General features: G+C 56.9%; 1 protein-coding gene across 1 annotated transcript; it reads left to right on the top strand.

Annotated features, from left to right (window-relative positions):
- The first annotated feature begins 789 nt into the window (after positions 1-789).
- SLC45A1 (solute carrier family 45 member 1) lies at positions 790-20,345 on the top strand. Its single transcript, XM_078452470.2, has 9 exons — positions 790-940; positions 5,672-6,092; positions 6,680-6,772; positions 7,256-7,480; positions 10,596-11,335; positions 13,832-13,985; positions 16,021-16,197; positions 17,284-17,489; positions 19,923-20,345. The coding sequence occupies exons 1-9, from the start codon at positions 794-796 to the stop codon at positions 20,187-20,189; spliced, it is 2,430 nt and encodes an 809-aa protein (XP_078308596.1). The 5' UTR covers positions 790-793; the 3' UTR covers positions 20,190-20,345.
- The last annotated feature ends 483 nt before the right edge of the window (positions 20,346-20,828 follow it).

Genomic DNA, 20,828 nt, shown 5'->3' with positions numbered 1-20,828 from the left:
CAGAGAACAAACTGAGGGTTGATGGGGGGGCGGGGTTTGGGGGGGCCGGGAAAATGGGTGAAGAGCACCGAGGAGGGTACTTGCTGGGATGAGCACTGGGTGTTGTATATCAGCAGTGAACCAGGAGAGTCTACTCCCGAAGCCAAGAGCACACTGTATACCCTGCATGTTAGCTAACTTGACGGCCAATTATATTTAAAAGTTAAAAGAAGCCGGCAACAGGGCCCCCTCCCCAGCCCCACAGTCCCCGGCTCCTTCCCTGGGGAGCTACCATTTTCTGGCACATCACGGACGTGCGATATTGGTCTTGACTAATGTGGCTCTCCCTGTCCACGATGTTGCGCCACAGGGGCAGGAACTTTGGTCTGTTTTGGCCATCGCTGTGACCCCAGTCCCTAGAACCGCGACGCGGAGAAGGCCCTGGTACAAGTTAAGGGCGTAGGGGAATGCAGTACAGAAGTTGCAGGCGGGACCGACTTACCCGTTCTGTGCAGTGGGCACAGCGCCTGCAGCACCCGGTGGTTTCAAGGATCAGCCAACATGAGTGTGTGTTCTATAAAATAATCATGAATAACAGTAATAATAATAAAAAGAAGCCCTCGTGGGCCTAGGAAGAGATTGCAGTACATCGTGTTAACATCTCCGTCTTCCACCAACCCGTCCCTAAACTGAGATCGTACTCTCCCGCGTGGAGGGCCCGGGGCTTTCCCGGCGGCGGGAGGGGTGCGGGCCGAGGCGGGGCGGTGCCGCTTTAAGGACGCGCTGCGGGTACCGGGGCCGCGGGCGGCGCGGGATGCAGGGTGACGTCACGGCCCCGCCCCGCGGGGTGATGCTGCAGCCGCAGCGGCGGGCCGGGGGCTGCCGGGCGGGGACCCGAGCTGCGCGCGGGCCAGGCGGGAGCCCGGCCTCGGAAGGGGATGCCTCCTGTCTCGAGCCGCAGGTACCCCCATTTCCTCCCGCGCCCCCCGCACAGCTGCCGGGCTTTGCGCCGGAGCGACGCGGCGTAGGCCACCCCCTCCCCCCCCACCACCCACCACCCCGACCCCCGGGTGGTCACAGTGCCACGACTGGGGCTGGAGGTTGGCACGGAGACCTTTGTTCTTCCTTGATGCCTAATTGATTGACCTGTAAAGGGAGCCCCGGCCTCGCCCCCGCCCTGGGTGCGGAACCCCCGGCCCAGAGGAGGGCGGCCGCTGGGTGACAGGATTGATTCCACCCTGGCACACGCTGGGATCTGCCCCAGGCTTGCGCGGTGCCTATTGGTGCCGGAGGCCTGATCCCGGGGCACCTGGGCAGGTGTCATCAGCTTCCGGTTTGCCTCCCGCCCGAGGCTGAACCCTCTTGCTGGCAGGGGGTGATGGGAGGACCTCTGTCAGCATCCCAGGATTGAGTTTATGATGAGTTTACAGCCCAGGGTTTCTGCTTTCTTGCCACGGTTGAAACAGGAGGCTTACAGCAATTCAGTTCACTCCAACCTCATCAATAAACTTCTCGGGTTATTTCTGGGGTTACCATAATGTTTATGTTTTTCAGCTTTTATAGGGAAGGAGAATCAGGTGCTAATGAAACCCAAGTTCGGCGTGCACCTGACCAGGGGTTTCTGGATCAGTTGGTTGTCAGGGAGGGGCGGAATTCCAGAGAGCAAAAGTGAGGAATGGCCGCAATTCAGTGACCAGCTCGCTAAATACACCCCCTGGGTCCACGCAGCCCTTTGCTGGCCTGGGGATGGTTCCTTCAAGTATTAACTTTGAGAACTGGCGGAAGGGAGAGCGGGGAAGGGATGTGGCCCCGTGTGACCCCAGGCGGGAAACCTGTGTCAGATAAAGAAGAGGAGAAAGAAATGAGGAAATCATTTGGCTCATAGTAGGGTAACTTTCAGCATTCAAATGGCATGGGCATTGTTTATGTTTCTGAATCATTTGCCACTTAATCTTCCCATTCCACAGTTTGAGGGATTCATTACTTGAAACATCCTTTGTATTCTAGAAGCACAGTGGGCCCAGTATATAACTTTTGTGGGTCCAGGGAGAGGATATAGATATAGACATAGACATATAGATATAAGTATAGACCTATAGATTTTTTTTGGACTGAATGCTCATATAATGTGATCGAGATGGCAAGATTGGTAAATATTGATATTCATGTATCCAAATTCTATTTCATTATTTTAAATTTCACTTTCATTTCTTAGAACATTCAAAAATTAATTTTAAACATTCTTCTTAGAATGAACTTTCACGGACAGCGTTTAGTAAATGTAGTTTTGAAATGAAAATAGTAACGTTGGCCCCAAAATTTGAAAATCAGGGAAGACTTTTTCAAGTCCAGGTTTCATTTCTGGTTTAGATGCCGGGGGGTGGGCGGTAAGGCAGGGGTGTTAGGGTCTCCCTTTCACTAGGACAGGCTGCAGGCTGTGTTTTAAAGCTGGGGGTGGCGGGCAGGTGGTGGTGAAGTGGTCACCTCACAGGTAGAGACATGGGTTATCCACAGAGTTCATTCTAAGAAAGGTTGAACAGTCTCCGCTTTTCAAAAATATGCTTCTACTATATGCGGTTTGAATCTGAAATTCTTCCAGGGTGGCCCATGGTTCTTCATTCCAAAATGAAAGGCAAGGCTTCTAATGCCCGTGCACTTAAGTTCACTCTATGGGGGTAACATGCTTATAGGAAAGAGCGATGGCGGAGCGGCAGAGAGGGAGTTAGTCACTGCCGTGGATGTGGGGCTATGACCGGGCGGGTGGGGTCGGGTCAAGCTCCCCACACACTTGTGCCAAAGGTCTTCCTTCTGACTTTCAAAGAGATGGTCTGATTAAGTGGTGTTCCAACGGGCGCTTGGTTTCTGTGGTTTTAATGAGAGAGTGACGCCCCGGAGAATGCTAACAGCCACCTGGGTTTTTAAAGGCAAGACTGGCCAAAGGACAGATTTTTCTGGAATATTTACTATGTCCAAGGGCCTGAGCTAGAATAGGAAGAGCACAATCAAGAAGTTTAGCTTTAAAAACAAAAAAAAGCTTGACTTAATTGTCATAAGTGGATCATGTTTTTAATGAAGTATTACCTGCCTACATGGTTCTTAGGTATATCTGCTTTTGTTTTGGACATAGCGTGGGATTTTTCTGAGGCCATAAGATAAGCCACAGAGGCAAGAGGAGACTGGGTCTCTGGGTATATCCGTCCCCGTCATCCCGGTGTGAAATCCGTCGCTTAGCAGGGCCACAAGGCCCTGCATCGTCAGCCGATCCCTTCCCAGTGGCCTCATCCCCCACCATGCTGACATGGTGCCCAACTGTTGCACACACGTCTCCTTTACACAGGTGGTTCCCACTGCTTAGAACTCCTTCCCTCCACTTCCCACCCAACTCAGGGGCAGGAGCTTTGTCTTTCTTTTGTCTCTCTGATCTCAGTGTCTTGGTACTTAGTACCCAGCCAAATGGGAAGATGGGTAGGTTGGTGAATGAATGGATGGGTAGAAGGGTGAATGAGTAGATGAGTGGGGGATGGGTAGGGGTGGATAGATGCATGCATGGATGGACGCATGGATGGATGGATGCATGCATGGATGGACGCATGGACGGACGGATGCATGGACGGATGGATGCATGGATGGATGGATGCATGCATGGATGGACGCATGGACGGATGGATGCATGGACGGATGGATGCATGCATGGATGGATGGATGGATCAGAGTGGATGTTTGGAAGGGTGGATGCATGCATGCATGCATGTTGGAAAGGTGGGTGCGTGGATTAGAAAGAAGATCATGGGGTGGATGTGTGGTGTGCATGTGGATGGTTGGGTGGATAAGTGGGTGGGCGGATGGGTCGGTGGGTTAACACGGTGCTCTGGATCCTGCCAGGGTGTCTCTAAAGAAAATCACTTCCGCTGTTCGTGTCTTCTGAACAGAAGGAAGATAATCCCTGAGCAGGTGGGGTAGGGGGTGGAGTCTAGGATACAAATCTGGAGTGATGAGGCATTTTGAAGAGCTTCATAAGGAAGTTATGGATTAGTGACGGTGTGATGGAAGGCGGTGAGCTAACGTCAGAAATAAGGGCCTCATTTTTAAAGCTTAAGAGCAATTTTGAAAGGGGTGCCTGGGTGGCTCAGTCAAGCGTCCGACTCTTGATTTTGGCTCAGGTCATGATCTCATTGTTGGTGAGATCGAATCCCGTGTCAGGCTCTGTGATGACAGCCCAGAGTCTGTTTTGGATCCTCTGTCCCTCTCTCTGTGCCCCTCCCTTGCTCATTCTCTCTCTCTCTCTCTCTCTCTCTCAGATAAATAAAAACATTTTTTAAAAAGTAATTTTGAAAAAAAAAAGCTTATAATATTTATCTTGGTAAATAACAAGTGTCCTTGGCAGGAAGTTGGTCAATGTTGGGGGGCGTTGTCTTGAGTTTGGGACCTGCTTCTCAGGAAGGACTTCAAAGGAAATGTAGGCAGTTGCTTTTCTGCGAGGCAGATGGGGTGAGCTGTCCCAGAGGCCGGGCGTAATCCTAGAAGGTGCCCTCTTGTGTTTTTATCTGCCTCTTTCCCTCCGACTTTGGTAGCCTTCCTCTCCCTAGGCTTAGTAAAATTGACGTTGGCCAAAATGCACAGGTCATCATACTGGAATCCATTCTTTCAACATCTAGATTAATCCCAAAGCAGTGAAGGACAATCTAGATTAATCCCAAAGCAGTGAAGGACCAGGAACATGACCAGGAACAGGTCTCTGCGTGGCAGATTGCTACTAACCCCAGGGAGCGGGAAGAAGGCTGCGCCCTTGCTAACTCCTACCTGGGGCTTGGGCGTTGTGAAGATTGCTCCAAAAAATGATTTGAGGATGGGTGGGGGCGGCGGGGGGTGGGGATCCATTTTTCACCCCCCTGCTTCTTTTTGTTCCTCACTTTTTTTTTTTTTTTTTTTTTTGGTAAATTGTATTCCTATTCAGGGCGTTTGGTTTATTTCTTTAAAGAGAGCATTTTCAAACATGCTAAAAGTCTCCGTTCTCCTGACTTGACTACAAATTCACTCATCCATTGGTGCTGTAAGGAAAGGCCTTGAATTAAATTCATGCATCTGCTTTTAGGCAAGGGCCCCAGCCTCCTGGGAAGAGTAGACGTAAGCGTTAGGCAAGGTGACCGCTGCGACTTTCCATCTCACGAAGGAAGGACTGTCCCCTGACCGTGCACTCAGGGTGTGTGTTGGTGGGTCCTGCCCCGAGCCTGTCCCTGCCGCGGGGCTCCCCTGGGACCTGCAGGGAAAAGCAAAAATAGTTCCCAGAATGGGCTGCAGGTCCTAAAATAGCCTGGCTGCTTCCACTCCTCCTCGTGGAGCCAAGGGGGCGGGGTCGGTCCCCTTGAACTTCAGCGCAGGGACCTGAGGGCTGGGGTCCTCCCTCTGGGCAGGGGGACAGCGTCAGCTTTGGTCTCCTGAGCAGGAGCTGCACTGAGTCAAAACTGAGGCCCGGTGACATCACCCGCAAGCAGTAGGCTCTACTTTGGGGGGCACAGCGTTTGACTCTAAGGGTTCTGCACCGTGAACTCATCCGTTCTCATATGAGAAGGACGAGCAGGTGCCAGCTTGGGGGGGGGGGGGCGGTGGTGGGAGGGATCCACCTGGAAAAATCAACTCTCGTGGTGGAGGCCCTGGTGAGTCACCGTCGCCCCCAAACGGGCTTTCCCCGCAGGCACTCGCACCGGCCCCCCCTACGATGATCCCCCCGGCGAGCGGCACCCCTCCGGGAGAGGCTCTGCTCCCCACTTTGGCTCCTCAGGACTTCTGGAGGTCTCAGATCTCCGGCTACACGGGGTCCGTGACCCGGCACATCAGCCACCGAGCCAACAACTTCAAACGACACCCCAAGAGGAGGAAGTACATTCGTCCCTCCCCGCCCCCGCCCCCCAACACCCCATGTCCCATCGAGCTGGTGGACTTTGGGGACCTGCACCCTCAGAGGTCCTTCCGGGAGCTGCTTTTCAATGGCTGTATTCTCTTCGGCATCGAGTTCAGCTATGCCATGGAGACGGCATATGTGACCCCCGTGCTCCTACAGATGGGCTTGCCCGACCAGCTCTACAGTCTGGTGTGGTTCATCAGCCCCATCCTCGGTGAGCCCCAGCTCAGCCCCGATGGCGGATGGCCTCCGGAAACCTCTGGAAGCTTCCGGAAGCCCGAGTCGAAGCAGCTAGAGGGTCCCCAGGGGCCAAGGGAGGAACGAGAGTTAAGTTCCACTCGTTAGTTTGGGGCTGTGGGAGAACACAGGTATGGTCGTCGTCACACCCCATATTTTAAGGGACTCTGTCGAAACCAGACTACAGAACAGGAATTTCGCAGACCCCGAGGATTCCCACCATCTTACACGGAGCTGTCATTGGAGGATCCAAGCGATAAAGCTTCCTGTGGTTTGGGGCTGGGGGGTCCTGGAATTTCTTGGATTCCCAAGGAAGGTCATGGCTGCTTAGGGCCTTAGGGGGGGCCTGACTAGAAAATGTAGCGGGGGAAGCTGAGCTTTCCCAAGACTCTGTCTTTTGTTTTCCGAGCTTAGGGCTGTGTACTCCGAGTTTTACCGTCTGTTCTTTTGCTGCCCCGGGACGCAGGGGTGCAGGTGTTTGAGGGGTGTGATGAGTCGCCCTCACTGTCCAGCCCAGGGTGCCGTGGGGACCCCAGCAATGACCACTGGCCTGCTCTGTTTCAGGATTCCTACTGCAGCCACTGTTGGGTGCTTGGAGTGACCGATGTACCTCAAGGTTTGGAAGGAGACGCCCTTTCATTCTTGTCCTGGCTATAGGTCTGTCGTTTTGGAATTGAAATAAAGTGGAAAAAAAAAAAAGAAAGAAAGAAAAAGGAAAGGAAAGGAAAAAAGGCCCCAACTGCTTCCTCTTAGCAAAACCTAGACCATTGGTGACCGAAGCAGGGATATACAGATCATTTCTCGGGTGTGGGGGCAGGGTGCACCCCTAGCCTGGCCCGAGGTCACTGTGAGAATACATCACTTTGATTTTTTAAGAGTGAGTTAATAACGTGTATGTCGTTCCTGCTCTGCTTGACAAAATAAAAAACCCCGACCCAAGCCGAAAAAAAAAAAAAAAAAAAAAAAAAAAAAAAATATATATATATATATATATATATATGGTGAGTCTGCGGGTGACTTTTCCGATGGGCTCTGCTTGAAGTTTGATTACAGAGGAATTCTCCGGGGCCCTAAAGATGCTCGACTCGAGCCCCGGGCTGCTCCGCGTTTCCTCCGGTCACGTCGGTTCTCTGTCCGCAGGGGCGCTGCTGGGCCTCTCGCTCCTGCTCAACGGCAGGGACCTGGGCGCGGCACTGGCCGACTCGGCTGACAACCACAAGTGGGGCCTCCTGCTCACGGTGTGCGGGGTCGTGCTGGTGGACTTCAGCGCGGACTCGGCAGACAACCCCAGCCACGCCTACATGATGGACGTGTGCGGCCCCGCCGACCAGGACCGCGGCCTCAACATCCACGCCCTCCTGGCGGGTAGGTGTCCACAGCGCGGGGGGACGGGGGGCTGAACTCGCACATGCAGATGACCACTGAGGTGACTGACAATGTATGTCTCAGGGGCGCCTGGGGGCCCAGTGGGTTACGAGGCCGACTCTTGGTTCCGGCTCCGGTCATGATCTCACGGTTCGTGGGTTCGAACCCGCATCGGGCTCTATGCTGACAGCGCGGAGCCCGCTTGGGATTCTCTCCCTCCTTCTCTCTCTGGCCCTCCCCCACTCCCTCTCTCTCTCTCTCAAAAATAAAATAAAATAAAAAGAAGAAAATATATATCTCAAATGATATATTTTAGTAATAATATATAATGCTGATACATGCATATATGTGTACGAACTATAGATATAGCTATAAATGTGTGTGCATAACTGTGTATATAGCCTTATGTATACTTTATTCTCATCGTTCGAGTAGTTACGTTCTACAGAGTTGCCATGAACCCTGAATTAGCCAATACCGAGTCACTGCCCCAAGGAAAAGTACAGGGTTAGCTCCCTGTGAACCTCTGGTCACATTTTCATCAACCAATCAATACCTAAACTTGTTTTATGTGTTTCTATTTAAAGACACCCTTGGAATGTATATCACAGATTCAGTGCCATTGAGCGCATGGCCGACAGCCCTGCAACACGTCCCTGAACAAAGCTCATCTCACACACTTCTTCATAAGACACATCACAGCTTTCTTGAACTTACCAACAAGAGACAGCAGTACATCAACGCTACACATGGGGGCCATTTTAAATGGTGATGTCTCACACACACACACACACACACACACAAAACAGAGCAAAAAACCCTGCAAAATCATGGCACCATCTAGACTACAAAAAGGTCGGTTGTTCACACCTGAGGGTTGAAATAAGAAGGCGGAGTTTCGCCTTGTTCAGCCTCAGCTGGGACCTTGGTGGGTCCAGCCACTCAAAGTTGTTGCTTTGAGGGTTATCACCAATGGGCTCAGCGACGGGGCAGGTGAAAACTTCCAGAGAATTCACCGCAGAGCAGTGTGAGAATTCAGGGTGCTCTTTGGTTATCAAACTATCCCATACAAATCAGTACTCCCAGCTTTCTCAATACAAAACCTGTATCCTGTTACAACATAAAACGGACTAAGACAATCCCAGTTAAAATAGAGGTGGAAGGTGTTTGTCAGCGTCAAGGGAAAGACGTGACAAGACGGGGTCGTGCGGGACCCGGACGGAGGGGCGGGAGGCCTCAATCGGTGTCCTCCTGTTTGTTGTGTGACACGGGGGCAGACGGCTCAGTCTGTCCGGGCCTCCGTCGCCTCTTCTAGAAAATGCCACTGCCGGACTCTATTCATACACCCGTGTGGCTGTGGGTCCAGGGAACTTCTGGAGGGGTCTCGGCAGGACCGGTGCGGGGTTTGGGCTTATCTCACTTCCGGTAATGTCCATCCGTGTCGTAGCGGGTGTCAGAATTTCCTTCCCGTTTCAGGCTGAATAACATCCCGTTGTGCGTACAGATCGTAGCTTGCTTATCCACTCACCCGTTGATGGACACAGGGGTAGCTTCCACATTTCGGCTGCTGTGAATATTGCTGCCACGAACACGGGTGTGCAGATAACTCTCCAAGACCCTGCTTTCGATTCTTTGGGGTACGAACCCGGAAGTAAAATTACGGTATTTCTCTTTTAAATTTCTCGAGGAACCTCCACACTGTGCCCCGTGGCAGCTGTATCATTTTGCCTCCTACCAGCAAAGCACAAAGGCTCCGATGTCACCACATCTCCCGGCCAGCACTTGTCATGTTCTGTTTTTTTTCTTTCTTTTTTTTTTTTTTCCTGATACGACCCATCCTGATGGGTGTAAAGTGGAATCTCGTTGTGTTTTGATTGGCATTCCCCTAAATGCTCGTGAAGTTGAGCATCCTTCCATGTCTTATTGGCCATCTGTATGTCTTCTTTGGAGAAACAGACATTAAATAGACATGTAAGTCCTTTGTCCAGTTTTTCAATAGCTCCTTCTCTGTGTTTCTTTTTTTTTTAATTTCTTTTTAATGTTTATTTATTTTTGAGAGAGACAGACAGAACGCGACTGGGGGAGGCAGAATCAGAAGCAGGCTCCAGGCTCTGAGCTGTCAGCGCAGAGCCCGCTTCAGATCCTCTGTCCCTGTCTCTGTCTGCCCCTCCCCTGCTCTCTCTGAAAAATTAATAATTTTTTTTTTTAAAAAAGAGTTACTATTTAAAAGTGGCTGCTAGGGGCGCCTGGGTGGCTCAGTTGGTTGGGCGTCTGACTTCGGCTCAGGTCATGATCTCACGGTCCGTGAGTTCGAGCCCCGCGTCGGGCTCTGTGCCGACAGCTCGGAGCCTGGAGCCTGTTTCGGATTCTGTGTCTCCCTCTCTCTCTGACCTTCCCTAATTCATGCTCTATCTCTCTCTGTCTCAAAAATGAATAAACGTTAAAAAATAAATTAATTAAAAATAGAATTAAAAAAAAAGTGGCTGCTTGCCCCCAACGCGGAGGGCAGCCAGAGAGCCCACACGCTGCGGGGAAGCAGGTTCCTCTTCAGCAGCAGAAGTAAACAGACTCGCCTCCCAACCAGTAGACGGGCTCCAGAATGTAGTGGCGAAGGGGCCCGGGGGGGCGCTGGGACGTGGGGGGAGCTGGGGGGTAGGGGGAGCAGCACTTTCTGGAGGTGAGTATATGCCGTGCCGGGGGCCGGCTGCAACGCGGCATTGCCTGCATTTTAACGTTGTGCTGCACAAATCAGTTTGCCCTTTACCTGTTCCCGGAGGCCTTGGGATACAGCAAGCGGGAGCAGAGGAAAGGACCGGATTCCCGCAGCCCTGTTGTGTCCCGGTGGCCCGCTGACCCGGAGAGCTAGTCACCAGGGTGGCCGTCCTCGGTCACCATTGGGGGTGACTCTTAATGGTGGCCGTGTATGAGGATGCTGGCATCGGGCGAGCAAGACACAGGGTGGCCACGTGATCCCCCCTCCCCCACCACATACACACACACGAGTAAGCAACTTGAGTAAGAACCATGATCCTTATTCTTCCAGAATGATGGTCTGGAACCGTGACCGTTGAGGGCCTTCCCGGCCCCGGGGACCTAACCCCGCTTCTCTCCGCAGGCCTCGGAGGAGGATTCGGGTACGTGGTCGGGGGCATCCACTGGGACAAAACCAGCTTCGGGAGAGCCCTGGGCGGGCAGCTGAGGGTCATTTACATCTTCACCGCGGTCACCCTGAGCATCACCACCGTCCTCACGCTGGTCAGCATCCCCGAGAGACCCCTGCGGCCCCCCGGCGAGAAGAAGGCCACCATGAAGAGCCCCAGCCTCCCCCTGCCGCCCTCCCCGCCCATGCTGTGCGAGGAGGGGCCCGGCGAGCCCCTCCCCTGCCACCCGGCCACCAGCCTGTACGCCAGCTTCTCCAGCCCCATCTCCCCGCTCAGCCCCCTGACGCCCAAGTACGGCAGCTTCACCAGCAGGGACGGCTCCCTGACCGGCATCAACGAGTTCGCCTCGTCCTTCGCCACCTCCAACATCGACAGCGTGCTCATCGACTGCTTCACGGGCGGCCACGACAACTACCTGGCCATCCCCAGCAGCGCCCCGCCACAGGCCATTAGCCTCAGCTTCCCCCGGGCCCCCGACGGCTTCTACCGCCAGGACCGCGGCCTCGGGGACAGGCGGGAGGTGGCGCTGGCCGCCGGCCCCGACGGGGACGTGCTGAGGGTGGGCTCCCTGGACGCCCCCAAACCGCGATCGGCCGGGATCCTGAAGAGACCCCAGACCCTGGCCATCCCGGATGTGGCCGGAGGAGGGGGCCCCGAAACCAGCCGGAGGAGGAACGTGACCTTCAGTCAGCAGGTAAAAGTCAGGGTGAGGGGGACCACGGGTCAGCGTGTGTTGTCACTGTGTGTTGTCCACCGCCCCCCAGCCCCCAGTTAGATGGAGAGGGATTGTCACTCTGGAAAGACATCCGGAGCCCTCCCTGCTGGGGGGGATCAGAAGGTCTGCGGATCTAAATAGACAAGCCCCACGCGTCGGTGAAGAGACCGGCCCCCCCCACCCCACACGAGGGAGTTCAGGGTGTCTGTCACGGGCCCATCGATGGCTTAATACACGGGCCACCATTAAAGGGACACTCCTTTGAGATGCGGCCACGTTTGCCTGAAGGCCACCCAGGCCAGGACGAGGCTGCGGTGAGCCTGTTGCGAGCATCTGCATTTGCAGCCCCTCCTGCTCCCCCCCCACACCCACCCCCCTCCTTGGCGGCGCGAACCTGCTGCCCGCCAGTCTCCCGCAAAGGTGGACACCGAACGGAAAACCTGGCAGGCGTTTCCGGGCCCTCCCCGCGTCCCTCTCCCGGCGTCCGGCCTCCGCCGGCCGCCCCAGAAGCTCTCAGGATTCTGCATTCTAAAAGGCAGCGCGCGGCAGGGTCTGTGCAGGCCGAGAACCTTCCGGAAGGCTGTTTGCGTTGTGCTTAGTACACGTCGGATCGGCTGCAGGGCCACCGGCTGATAAGGCGGGATTTTAACCGCCGTCAGGCTCCGTTGTCTTGAGGAGGCTGCTTGAAATAACAGGAAGGTATTTCGTCAGTTTCAGGACACATAATAGTTCCGCGGCCCGCCTGTGCCAAGGGTGAGCGAGAATGTCAGTAAGAACTCGGAGTTTCCCAGGCAGGAGCCCCGTACAACCATGTTCAGCCCGCACGGGCGCGAGGGCGGCGGGCCGTCCTGAAGGCCGGGTGGCTGGGAAGCGTGGCCTGCTGACGTGTCCGCCTGACGGCAGGGCTGCGTGTCCCCGTGAAGTGCACCCACACGGGGCTGTCCCCCGGCCAGGCGGCCCCTCTGTGCGCCCGGGAGGACCGACGGACTCCCTGACTCAGGGGGAGGCGGACTGGAGACACGTGTCGAGGCGGCCGTTCCTTTTCTCTTCGTTGTTCAGTCCTCGAGTGCGCCTGTGGGTCTGGTCTGCTCTTCTCCGGGGCGCTAGGGCTTAGTCAGTCTTCGTGGGTCTGCATCGTCTCGTAAGGGCGACCGTCCTCTCGCCCCGAGGCAGGGTGCTGGGCAGGTGCGTGGCCTCCTTGAGGGGAGGTCTCGAGGCTCCCCCGTGGGCAGCACGGAGCACATCTCCAGGGTCCAGATCTGGGAAAGGTTCGAAGAACCCGAAGTCACTAGAGGGTCAGGACATCCCCTTATTGTCAGAAGAGAGAGATTTCTCTAATCGCCCAGGTCAAGGGCGTTCTCTTCGTTCATTGATGACATCGGAGCAATCGGTCAGACCTTTTGTCGATCCCCGACCAGCCTATGCTGTTTCAAAACAAAAAAATGCAAACCGCCTTCTAGATACAGCTCTTTAGTTATGGTTGAAAATCTCACTTGAATCCCTCCTATTTCCGTCCTCGGTGTAGTACAATTTGTGAGTCAGCTCTTCGAGGAGAGGAAGAATCCTGAGCTAAATAGAAACACGCCCAGCCTCAAGTGGGCACGAGTGTGATGTGAGTGGTCTTCCTCCGGCAGAAACGGGTGACAAGCTCGGTGGGCATGGCTGCCCGGGGGGCCGGTGCCATGGGCTGTTGGCCTCCTCGGCGTCCCCACTTGGAATGTCCGGGAGCTGACCGCAGCACGAGGTCCCGCCCGGAGCCGGGAGGGCGTCTCTTCCCGCCCCTCGCTGCTCGCACAACCGTTAGGTCACCCGGCTGGTGTCTACACCAGCGGCCCAGGCAGGGCGACCTTGGCGTTGACACCTTCTCGTCCCAGGAGGACTTCGCAAACCGGATCAGCGAGCGTGTTTGCCGTTTGCCGGGGGAGCGGTGCTCCCGGGCCCCAGAGAGAAATCTAGACCACCCCCCACCCCGCCCCCCAAGGGCCGAGGTAAGCGTGTCCGCTCCCTGCACCTGCTCACTTGGCCTCCGTGTGGATAGAGAGTTTTAAACAGATTCCCCACTCACCGGGCAAGAAGTCTTCTACCCGCCGCTGTTGCGGAAGAGAAGGGACTTCTGTACCGTCTGGATTTGAACTGACCCATATTTCTTGTATTTCAAGTGTGTTTCACGTCCGACGAGGTGTTCCCTCGCGCTCCGTGGCATAGATCTCCCGCCCTGGGGCCAAGGCGGGGGCACGCCCGACACGGGGCTCTGTTCCCAGCTGCGCCACGTCCCAGAAGAGATGGCCTGACGTGGGCCCTGTCGTTCAGGGCGGCGCTCGGCCTTCCGCTGGCCCCGCCCGGGAAGGCGGACCTTCACGGCCCCCGCGTGCGCGTGTCTCTGATTCACTTTCTCGTCGCGGCGACATCCGCGCCTCGGCGTGGCGGCCACGACGTGCTGCTCCGTTGAGGAGGTTTGTGTGGCTTCCTCCACAGGTGGCAAATATTTTACTGAACGGCGTCAAGTACGAGAGCGAGCTGGCGGGCTCCAGCGAGCCGTCGGGGCAGCCTCTGTCCATGAGGCACCTGTGTGTCACCATCTGCAACATGCCCAAGGCGCTTCGCAATCTCTGCGTCAACCACTTCCTGGGTGAGCTCTTGGCAGACCTCCCGGTGCCTCCGTGTCCCCGCCTCGCTCTGTGGCGGGGACGCGGCCCTCTGGCCCGGGCCGCTCCCTCCCCCGCCGGCCTCCCAGAGCGCCACGTCCCGGGCTGGGGGTCATCTCCCATGAGTTCAGGACTCCTGAGATGCCACCAAGGGCAGGACGTGGCATGGGGCTGCCCGAGGGGGCTTTTCTCCAGGAAGGGCCAGGTAGCCCCGAATCGAGGCGCACCCCTTCCCCCGAGCGGGACGCGGGGTCTCCACGGAGCCCGGATTCTCGTTACCAAAAGCTCCTGGGACAATTCACGGTGAAGTGGTGCCTCTGGAGGGACTTGTGTCTTAAGCCCGTTTGAGCCTCACTGCTGTCCTGCTCTCAGAGCCGGGATGGACATGTGTGCCGACACTCACACGTGCCCGCCTGTGCCCGGCACCGGCCTTGAACCCACCGGCCTTGGCATTCCGATCGCCACGGAAAAAGCCCTGGCTCTCACCTCATTCCGTGTGGTACCTCCTTGCTGTAGGGCCGTTGAGCCTCTGAGGCTGATTAAGCATTTGAGATGCTCTAGGCTCTCAAACATCGTGGGCCATAAATCAGGATGACTTTCTAGAAGGCAATTTGGCATCAGGCAAGAATCTTTTTTTTTAATGTTTGTTTATTTTTGAGAGAGAGAGAGAGACAGAACCCGACTGGGGGAGGGGCAGAGAGAAAGGGAGACACAGAATCCAAAGCAGGCTCCAGGCTCCGAGCAGTCAGCACAGAGCCCAATGCGGGGCTCGGACCCGCAAACCGTGAGATCATGACCTGAGCCGACGTCGGACGCTTCACCAACTGAGCCACCCAGGCGCCCCGGCAACAGCCAAGAATGTTGAGAATGCCCATAACCTTTATCCCAGTGGCCCAGTGGCTTGGTATTCTTTGCAAGAACATCCTCAGAAATTTTATTAAGAATGTATGTTCCAGGGGCACCTGGGTGACTCGGTTGGTTAAGCGTCTGACTCTTGATCTCAGCCCAGGTCTTGATCTCAGGGTTGTGGGTTGGAGCCCCGCGTTGGGCTCCGTGCTGGGCGTGAAGTCTCCTTAAGAAAAAAATAATCTATGTTCCAGGTATTAATTACAGCATGATTTATAATAGCCAGAAGCTGGGAAGCAGGGGCAGGGAGTGCGGGAATTATAAACCAACAATAGGAGAGGAGAGGGGTTAAATGTATTAATGGCGTGTCCGCCTTGTGCAATATTTTGCTGCCATTAATATAGGGCTATTGAAGAATTGTAATAGCATAGGAAGTTGTGCATGATAATTATTGGGGTTCAAGAGGTCCAATAAATGCCACCCCCCTTGTGCCACTGAAGATGAAACTGACGGGGCCCTCAGTCTCCTCGGCGATAGTGGGCCCGTATCGACATTTGCGCTTCCTGACGCATTTCTCTCAGTTAAATGCCCCCCCTCGCATGCCTGTGGCTGCGGTTCCACGGGCAGTTTCTTGCCTCCCTTGCAGAGAGGCGAGTGGGGAACAGGATGAGGCATTTAGAGGGAGTGAGGGACTCGCTTTCCTTGTGGCAATAATGTTTTTAGAGAAAGAACAGAATAGCATCTTTCAAACAACAGAGCTGTGTTTTTTTAATAATTAAAAAATTTTTTAATGTTTATTTTTGAGAGAGAGACAGAGAGACAGAGTGTGAGCAGGGGAGGGGCAGAGAGAGAGGGAGACACAGAATCCCGAGCAGGTTCTAGGCCCCGAGCTGTCAGCACGGAGCCCGACGCGGGGCTCGATCCCATGAACTGCAAGATCATGACCTTTATAAGAATGCGTATTTGCTTTCAAAAAGGCTAGAAGGGAACTTATAAAATCTTAACAGAGGTCAAGTGACCTCTGGGTGGCAAGGCTATAGGTAATTTCTTCTTTAAGTTTCCAAGCGACGAAGGCGCTGTGTTCCTTTGACGATCAGTAAAACCACCTGTTGGGGAAAGACGGGGCCACGCTAGCGTCCGGGCCGGTGGTCACGAGCCCCTCCCTCCTCCCAGGGTGGCTGTCGTTCGAGGGAATGCTGCTCTTCTACACGGACTTCATGGGTGAGGTGGTGTTTCAGGGAGACCCCAAAGCCCCGCACACGTCGGAACAATATCAGAAATACAACAGCGGCGTCACCATGGGCTGCTGGGGGATGTGCATTTACGCCTTCAGCGCCGCCTTCTACTCAGGTACCCGCCGCCCGGGGCGGGGGGGAGAAGCGGGGTGGGGGGCCCCCCATGGGAGTTATGGCTTTAGCGGGGTCGTACGCCGAGTGGAGGGAGGCTTGTGCCTCTGCAACCACAGGCGTGGCTTCCGGGTGTGGGGGACACAGTCGTGGAACAGCCGTCGGGGTCGGCCGGGCGGCGGGGCAGGGCCCGGGTGTCCACCGAGACCCGAGGAAGCCAGCGGGCGGACAGGCCAGGCCCGCAAGCGAGGGCAGAGTGGGGGCCAGGCCCCAACATCGACGTCGCCCCCAGACGGGCGTGCTGTCTGCCGCCCCCACCCTTCCCACGTGGAGTTTCAGGGCGACCGGTCCAGAGGGAGGGGAGAGGCAGGAGAACGGAGGGCAGGTGGGGAGAGCCGAGGCCAGAGGCCGAGATGACCCTGAGGCTCGCGTTGGCGGGCACAGGGGACGTAGGAAGCCAGGTTGGGTCCCTGCAGGGTGCCGGGTACCATCCCAGCGGGGGGCCTGGGCAAATTCCATCCCCACGTGGGCCCACGTGTTCCGTCAAGGCCCAGATGGTGGGCGAGGTCAGCCTCGCGGGCCACGTGGCCCCTGGGGAGCCCCTGGGCTCCGCCCCTGTGGCTCGGAGCCGCCTCGGACGAGATGTTTCTGTCTCACCAGTGTTCACGGCCGAGATCCGGTAAAACTTCCTTTGCGCTCACGGGAATTGGAATTTCATATGATTTTTACGTGTCACAAAATATCTGTCTCCTTTCGATTGTTTTTAAAACCATTTGCAAATACAAAAACCATTCTTAGCTCCAGGCGGTGCCAGGCGGGCCGCCGGCCGGGCTTGTCCTCAGAATGGTTTTACTTCCCCGTCCCGCACCCCGGGCCCCCGTGGGGCTTCGGCCCAAGACCCCTGCCCCTGCAGCAGTGCTGGGGGGGCTCGAGACCACCCTGTTGATACCCTGGGCCCCCCAGCGGGCTTTCTGGCCTGGGGCAATTTGCCTGCCAGCCGGAGGGCCGGCCGGGGGCAGGTGGCCCAGGGAAGCAGAGTCCCGGGGACCACCGGCCGGTGCCCCTGCTCACCCTCCTTTCTGGCCCGCAGCTATTCTCGAGAAGCTAGAAGAATACCTCAGCATCCGCACACTGTACTTCATTGCCTACCTGGCCTTTGGCCTGGGGACCGGGCTCGCCACCCTGTCCAGGAACCTGTACGTGGTCCTGTCGCTCTGCATAACCTACGGGATTTTATTTTCCACCCTGTGCACCCTGCCCTACTCGCTTCTGTGCGATTACTACCAGAACAAAAAGGTAAGTGCTTCCGTTTTTCTGCTTCGGGTCCTGTAAAGGCCGGCCTGGGCCTGGCCTCCACACCCTCCCCACCCCCCAGCTCCTTGGAGAAACCCCCTGAGCACCCCGAGAAATGAGCCTGAGAGCAGCTACACCGTGAAAGCGAGGGGCCTGTTCACACGTTGAGAACGTCAAGTGGCCGGCAGCAGAGGGCACAGACCTGAGCGCATAGCCGCCCCGTTCGTGGCGGTACTTGGGCAGCGGGGAGGGAGGAAGGGGAGGCCCGCCCCTTTGCGTCCTCCAGTGTCAGGCTTCGGGGTCACCCGTTCGCCCGGGGCCTCAGGTGAGGCAAGCAGGGGCTTGCCTCGGACACACAAAACTCAGGGATCAAGGTCAATGATAGGAGAACGCAGTATTTCGAAAGACGGGAATTGGTGCCGAAACCCCGCACTGAACGCGGTAGCAGGACTTTAAGCAGAGACCGGGTAAGTCGCAGCACCGTGCCGAGCCACGGTGGAGTCTGAGGCAGAAGGGTAAAGAAGGAAGCCGAACCCTGCCTTTGTATAAAATGTTGATGTTGTGTTCAGCACGGATTTTCCTTTAACAGCCTTACTGAGCTAGAACACACCGCACAATACAGTCCGCCCCTTTCAGGCATACCATGTACCCACGGAGCTGTGCGACTGTCACCACAATCGATTCAGAACATTTTCGTCACCCCCGAGAGAAACCCCACACCCATTAGCCATCCCCCTTCCTTCCACCGCACACCCCCACCCCTGCCCCCGCGACCACGAGCTGACTTTGTGCCCCCTGTGCACTCGCCTGTCCGGGACGTTTCATGTAAACGAAATCACGTACACGGGGCCTCTGTGTCTGGCTTCTGTCACTCAGCATCAGGCTCTCAAGGTGCGTGGCCCGTCAGTGTGTCCGTCACTCCTTCTTATGGCCGACAATGCTCCCATCCAAGATTTTTTTGCGGTAACTTTGAGATTTTAAAATGCTGCATTAAAAGATCACCTTGGTACCTGGGTTTCTTCGCACCCCCTTTTCATTCAGGGCCTCTGCCGCCTCCCCCAGGCCCGGCCCAGGAGGCATCCTGAGTTGTTGTAAGGAGTTTGGTGTCTCTGATGAACTCAGTGGGGGCCGGCTCTGAGCACAGTATTTTTTGTGAGAAGTCCAATCGGCCCAGAGACCCAGGCACTACAAGGGGCCAGACCCGGGGCCTCTGGGTGGTAGTCGCGGTGGCCCCTCCCAGCCCCTTCTCCGCCAGCAGCTGGACTCCCAGCTACTCGGACAGGCAGTGGCCCGTCTGCACTCTCCCTGCCCTGGGGCAGGGCTGAGGCTGTGACGGCTGGAGAGTGAGCCCCGTGCACGACCCGAACATCCAGCCGGCACCTGCAGAGCCGCCACAGCCGGCGCCAACGGCACCCAAGGGACCAAGAGGGGAGGGAGACCCCCTGACTGGGAAGACAGATGGGCCAGCTGCCGGCGCCAGGCTGCCCCACCCGGCGGCAAGGGACGCCCAGAGCCTTGGGCCGCCCTCGCGCTGCTCAAAGCCTTGGGACTCTGGCTCTAGGGTCTCCTAGATGCTCACAGTCCTGTCAGTCTCTGCTCCGTTGCAGGTTCGGGGCTAACCCGTGACCTCCCCACCACGGTGGCCTTGCCAACCGTGTGTAGACACGGGAGCCACAGTTTCCCCAGGACACACGAGGGGCCCCTCCACAGCCCCTCGAGGACACAGCCTTGCCCGGGGAGGGGGGCTTGGCAATATCCCAGAGGCAACCACGGCCGCGTCTGGAGGCGGGCCCGGCACGCTGGCCCCCCCCCCCCCGGCGGTGCACGCACAGCGGTCTGTGGGGGTGGCGTCATCTGCCCTCAGTGGGTGAGGGTGGCCTGTGCTGGGGGAGCAGCGGGGGACCCACCCTGTCCCCTCCCACCGTCACCCTTGCAGACCCGCTCAAGGAGCGAGTTTCCCCGCACCGGGGCGGGGTGGGGGGGGGGCACGGGTGGGAGGCAGGGAGACGTGCCCACCGTGGAGGCCACGGGGCCTCCGAGTGCCAAAGGACCAGGCACGGCGACCGTGAGAGGGTATTTCCGAGCGTGGCGTAGGCATCGTGGCGGCCAGAGGTTGGGGAGGGGGCCGGGCCGGGACGTGGAGTGCCCGTCTCTCCGGGAGAGGCCGGGGAAGGCCAGGATCTCCAAGCCAGAGGGAGCCTCTGTGCCGCCCGGGCCTGTGGGAACACGGCCCTTCCACTCTTGTTAGTCACGGATTCTTTTCGTTGCTGTCATCTCTCTGAACACAAATATTATCAAACTCTTGGCTGAACTCCCTGCGCACGTCGGCGCTGGAAAATGTGAGCCCGCTGGGTCCCCTGGGCCTGCAGGAAACGTGGGGCTGAGGTCCCCTTGCTGTCCAGGTGTCCCGCTGACGTGTTTCTCCTTCTGGATCAGTTTGCAGGGTCCGGTGCGGACGGCACCAGGCGGGGCATGGGCGTGGACATCTCCCTGCTGAGCTGCCAGTACTTCCTGGCCCAGATCCTGGTGTCCCTGGTGCTGGGGCCGCTGACCTCGGCCGTGGGCAGCACCAACGGGGTCATGTATTTCTCTAGCCTGGTGTCCTTCCTGGGCTGCTTGTACTCCTCCCTGTTTGTCATTTACGAAATCCCTCCCAGCGACGCCACCGAGGAGGAGCACCGGCCCCTCCTGCTGAACGTCTGACACCCCCGAGCCCCCGGCTTTGGCCTCAAGCCTGCGCCTGGGGGTCTGGAGCAGTCCGGCCAGTGAGGAACCAAAAGGCCTTGGTGGACGGACGCGGGACAGGTTTCCTGCGGAATGTAAATACGTGACAAAACAATAAATGGCAGCAGGAACGCCTACAGTTTCTAGTTGTGGCTCTCCCAGGGGTGGAGAGGTCGCCTGGCGGCGGGGGTGGGGGGGACGGGCTGCTCTCCATGGGGACTCTGGGGGAGGGAGCTGTGAGAGTCGCTCACGGACAGTAAAGGCGTAACTGGTTCTCAGCTGGCAGCGGTTTTGCAGGCCCCCCCGCCCCCCGAAAACATGGTCTCGAGGTCTTTTTGTTGTCACCGCCCAGGTGGGTGCCACTGTCCAGGGATGCCCCAAACGCCCTACGGGGCACAGGACAGCCCCCACAACGAAGAATTTTGCAGCCCCACGTGCCAATAGCACGGAGGTGCGAAGAGCCTGATCTAACTACGTTGCGTCCCAGAGCGGAGTCAGAGTGGACAGACGCTTTCGGGTCAGAAGGCCTCATGTTCGTTCATTCGCTCGTTCGTTCTCCCGTCCACCCGCCCATCCGTCCATCCGTCCACCCTACAGATGCCCATCGAGTGCCCTGGG

The sequence above is a fragment of the Panthera onca genome, chromosome C1, assembly GCF_046562875.1.
Source record: "Panthera onca isolate mPanOnc1 chromosome C1, mPanOnc1 haplotype 2, whole genome shotgun sequence".
In the NCBI taxonomy this organism is placed as follows: domain Eukaryota; kingdom Metazoa; phylum Chordata; class Mammalia; order Carnivora; family Felidae; genus Panthera; species Panthera onca.
Note: the sequence above shows the minus strand (reverse complement) of the source record. Positions and strands in the feature narration are given on the sequence as shown.

Coding starts and splice junctions, on each gene's coding strand:
- SLC45A1 (XM_078452470.2), top strand. CDS start 794: ATGCAGGGTGACGTCACGGCCCCGCCCCGCGGGGTGATGCTGCAGCCG. Junction 11,336..13,831: donor ACGTGACCTTCAGTCAGCAG/GTAAAAGTCAGG, acceptor CTTCCTCCACAG/GTGGCAAATATTTTACTGAA. Junction 17,490..19,922: donor ATTACTACCAGAACAAAAAG/GTAAGTGCTTCC, acceptor CTTCTGGATCAG/TTTGCAGGGTCCGGTGCGGA.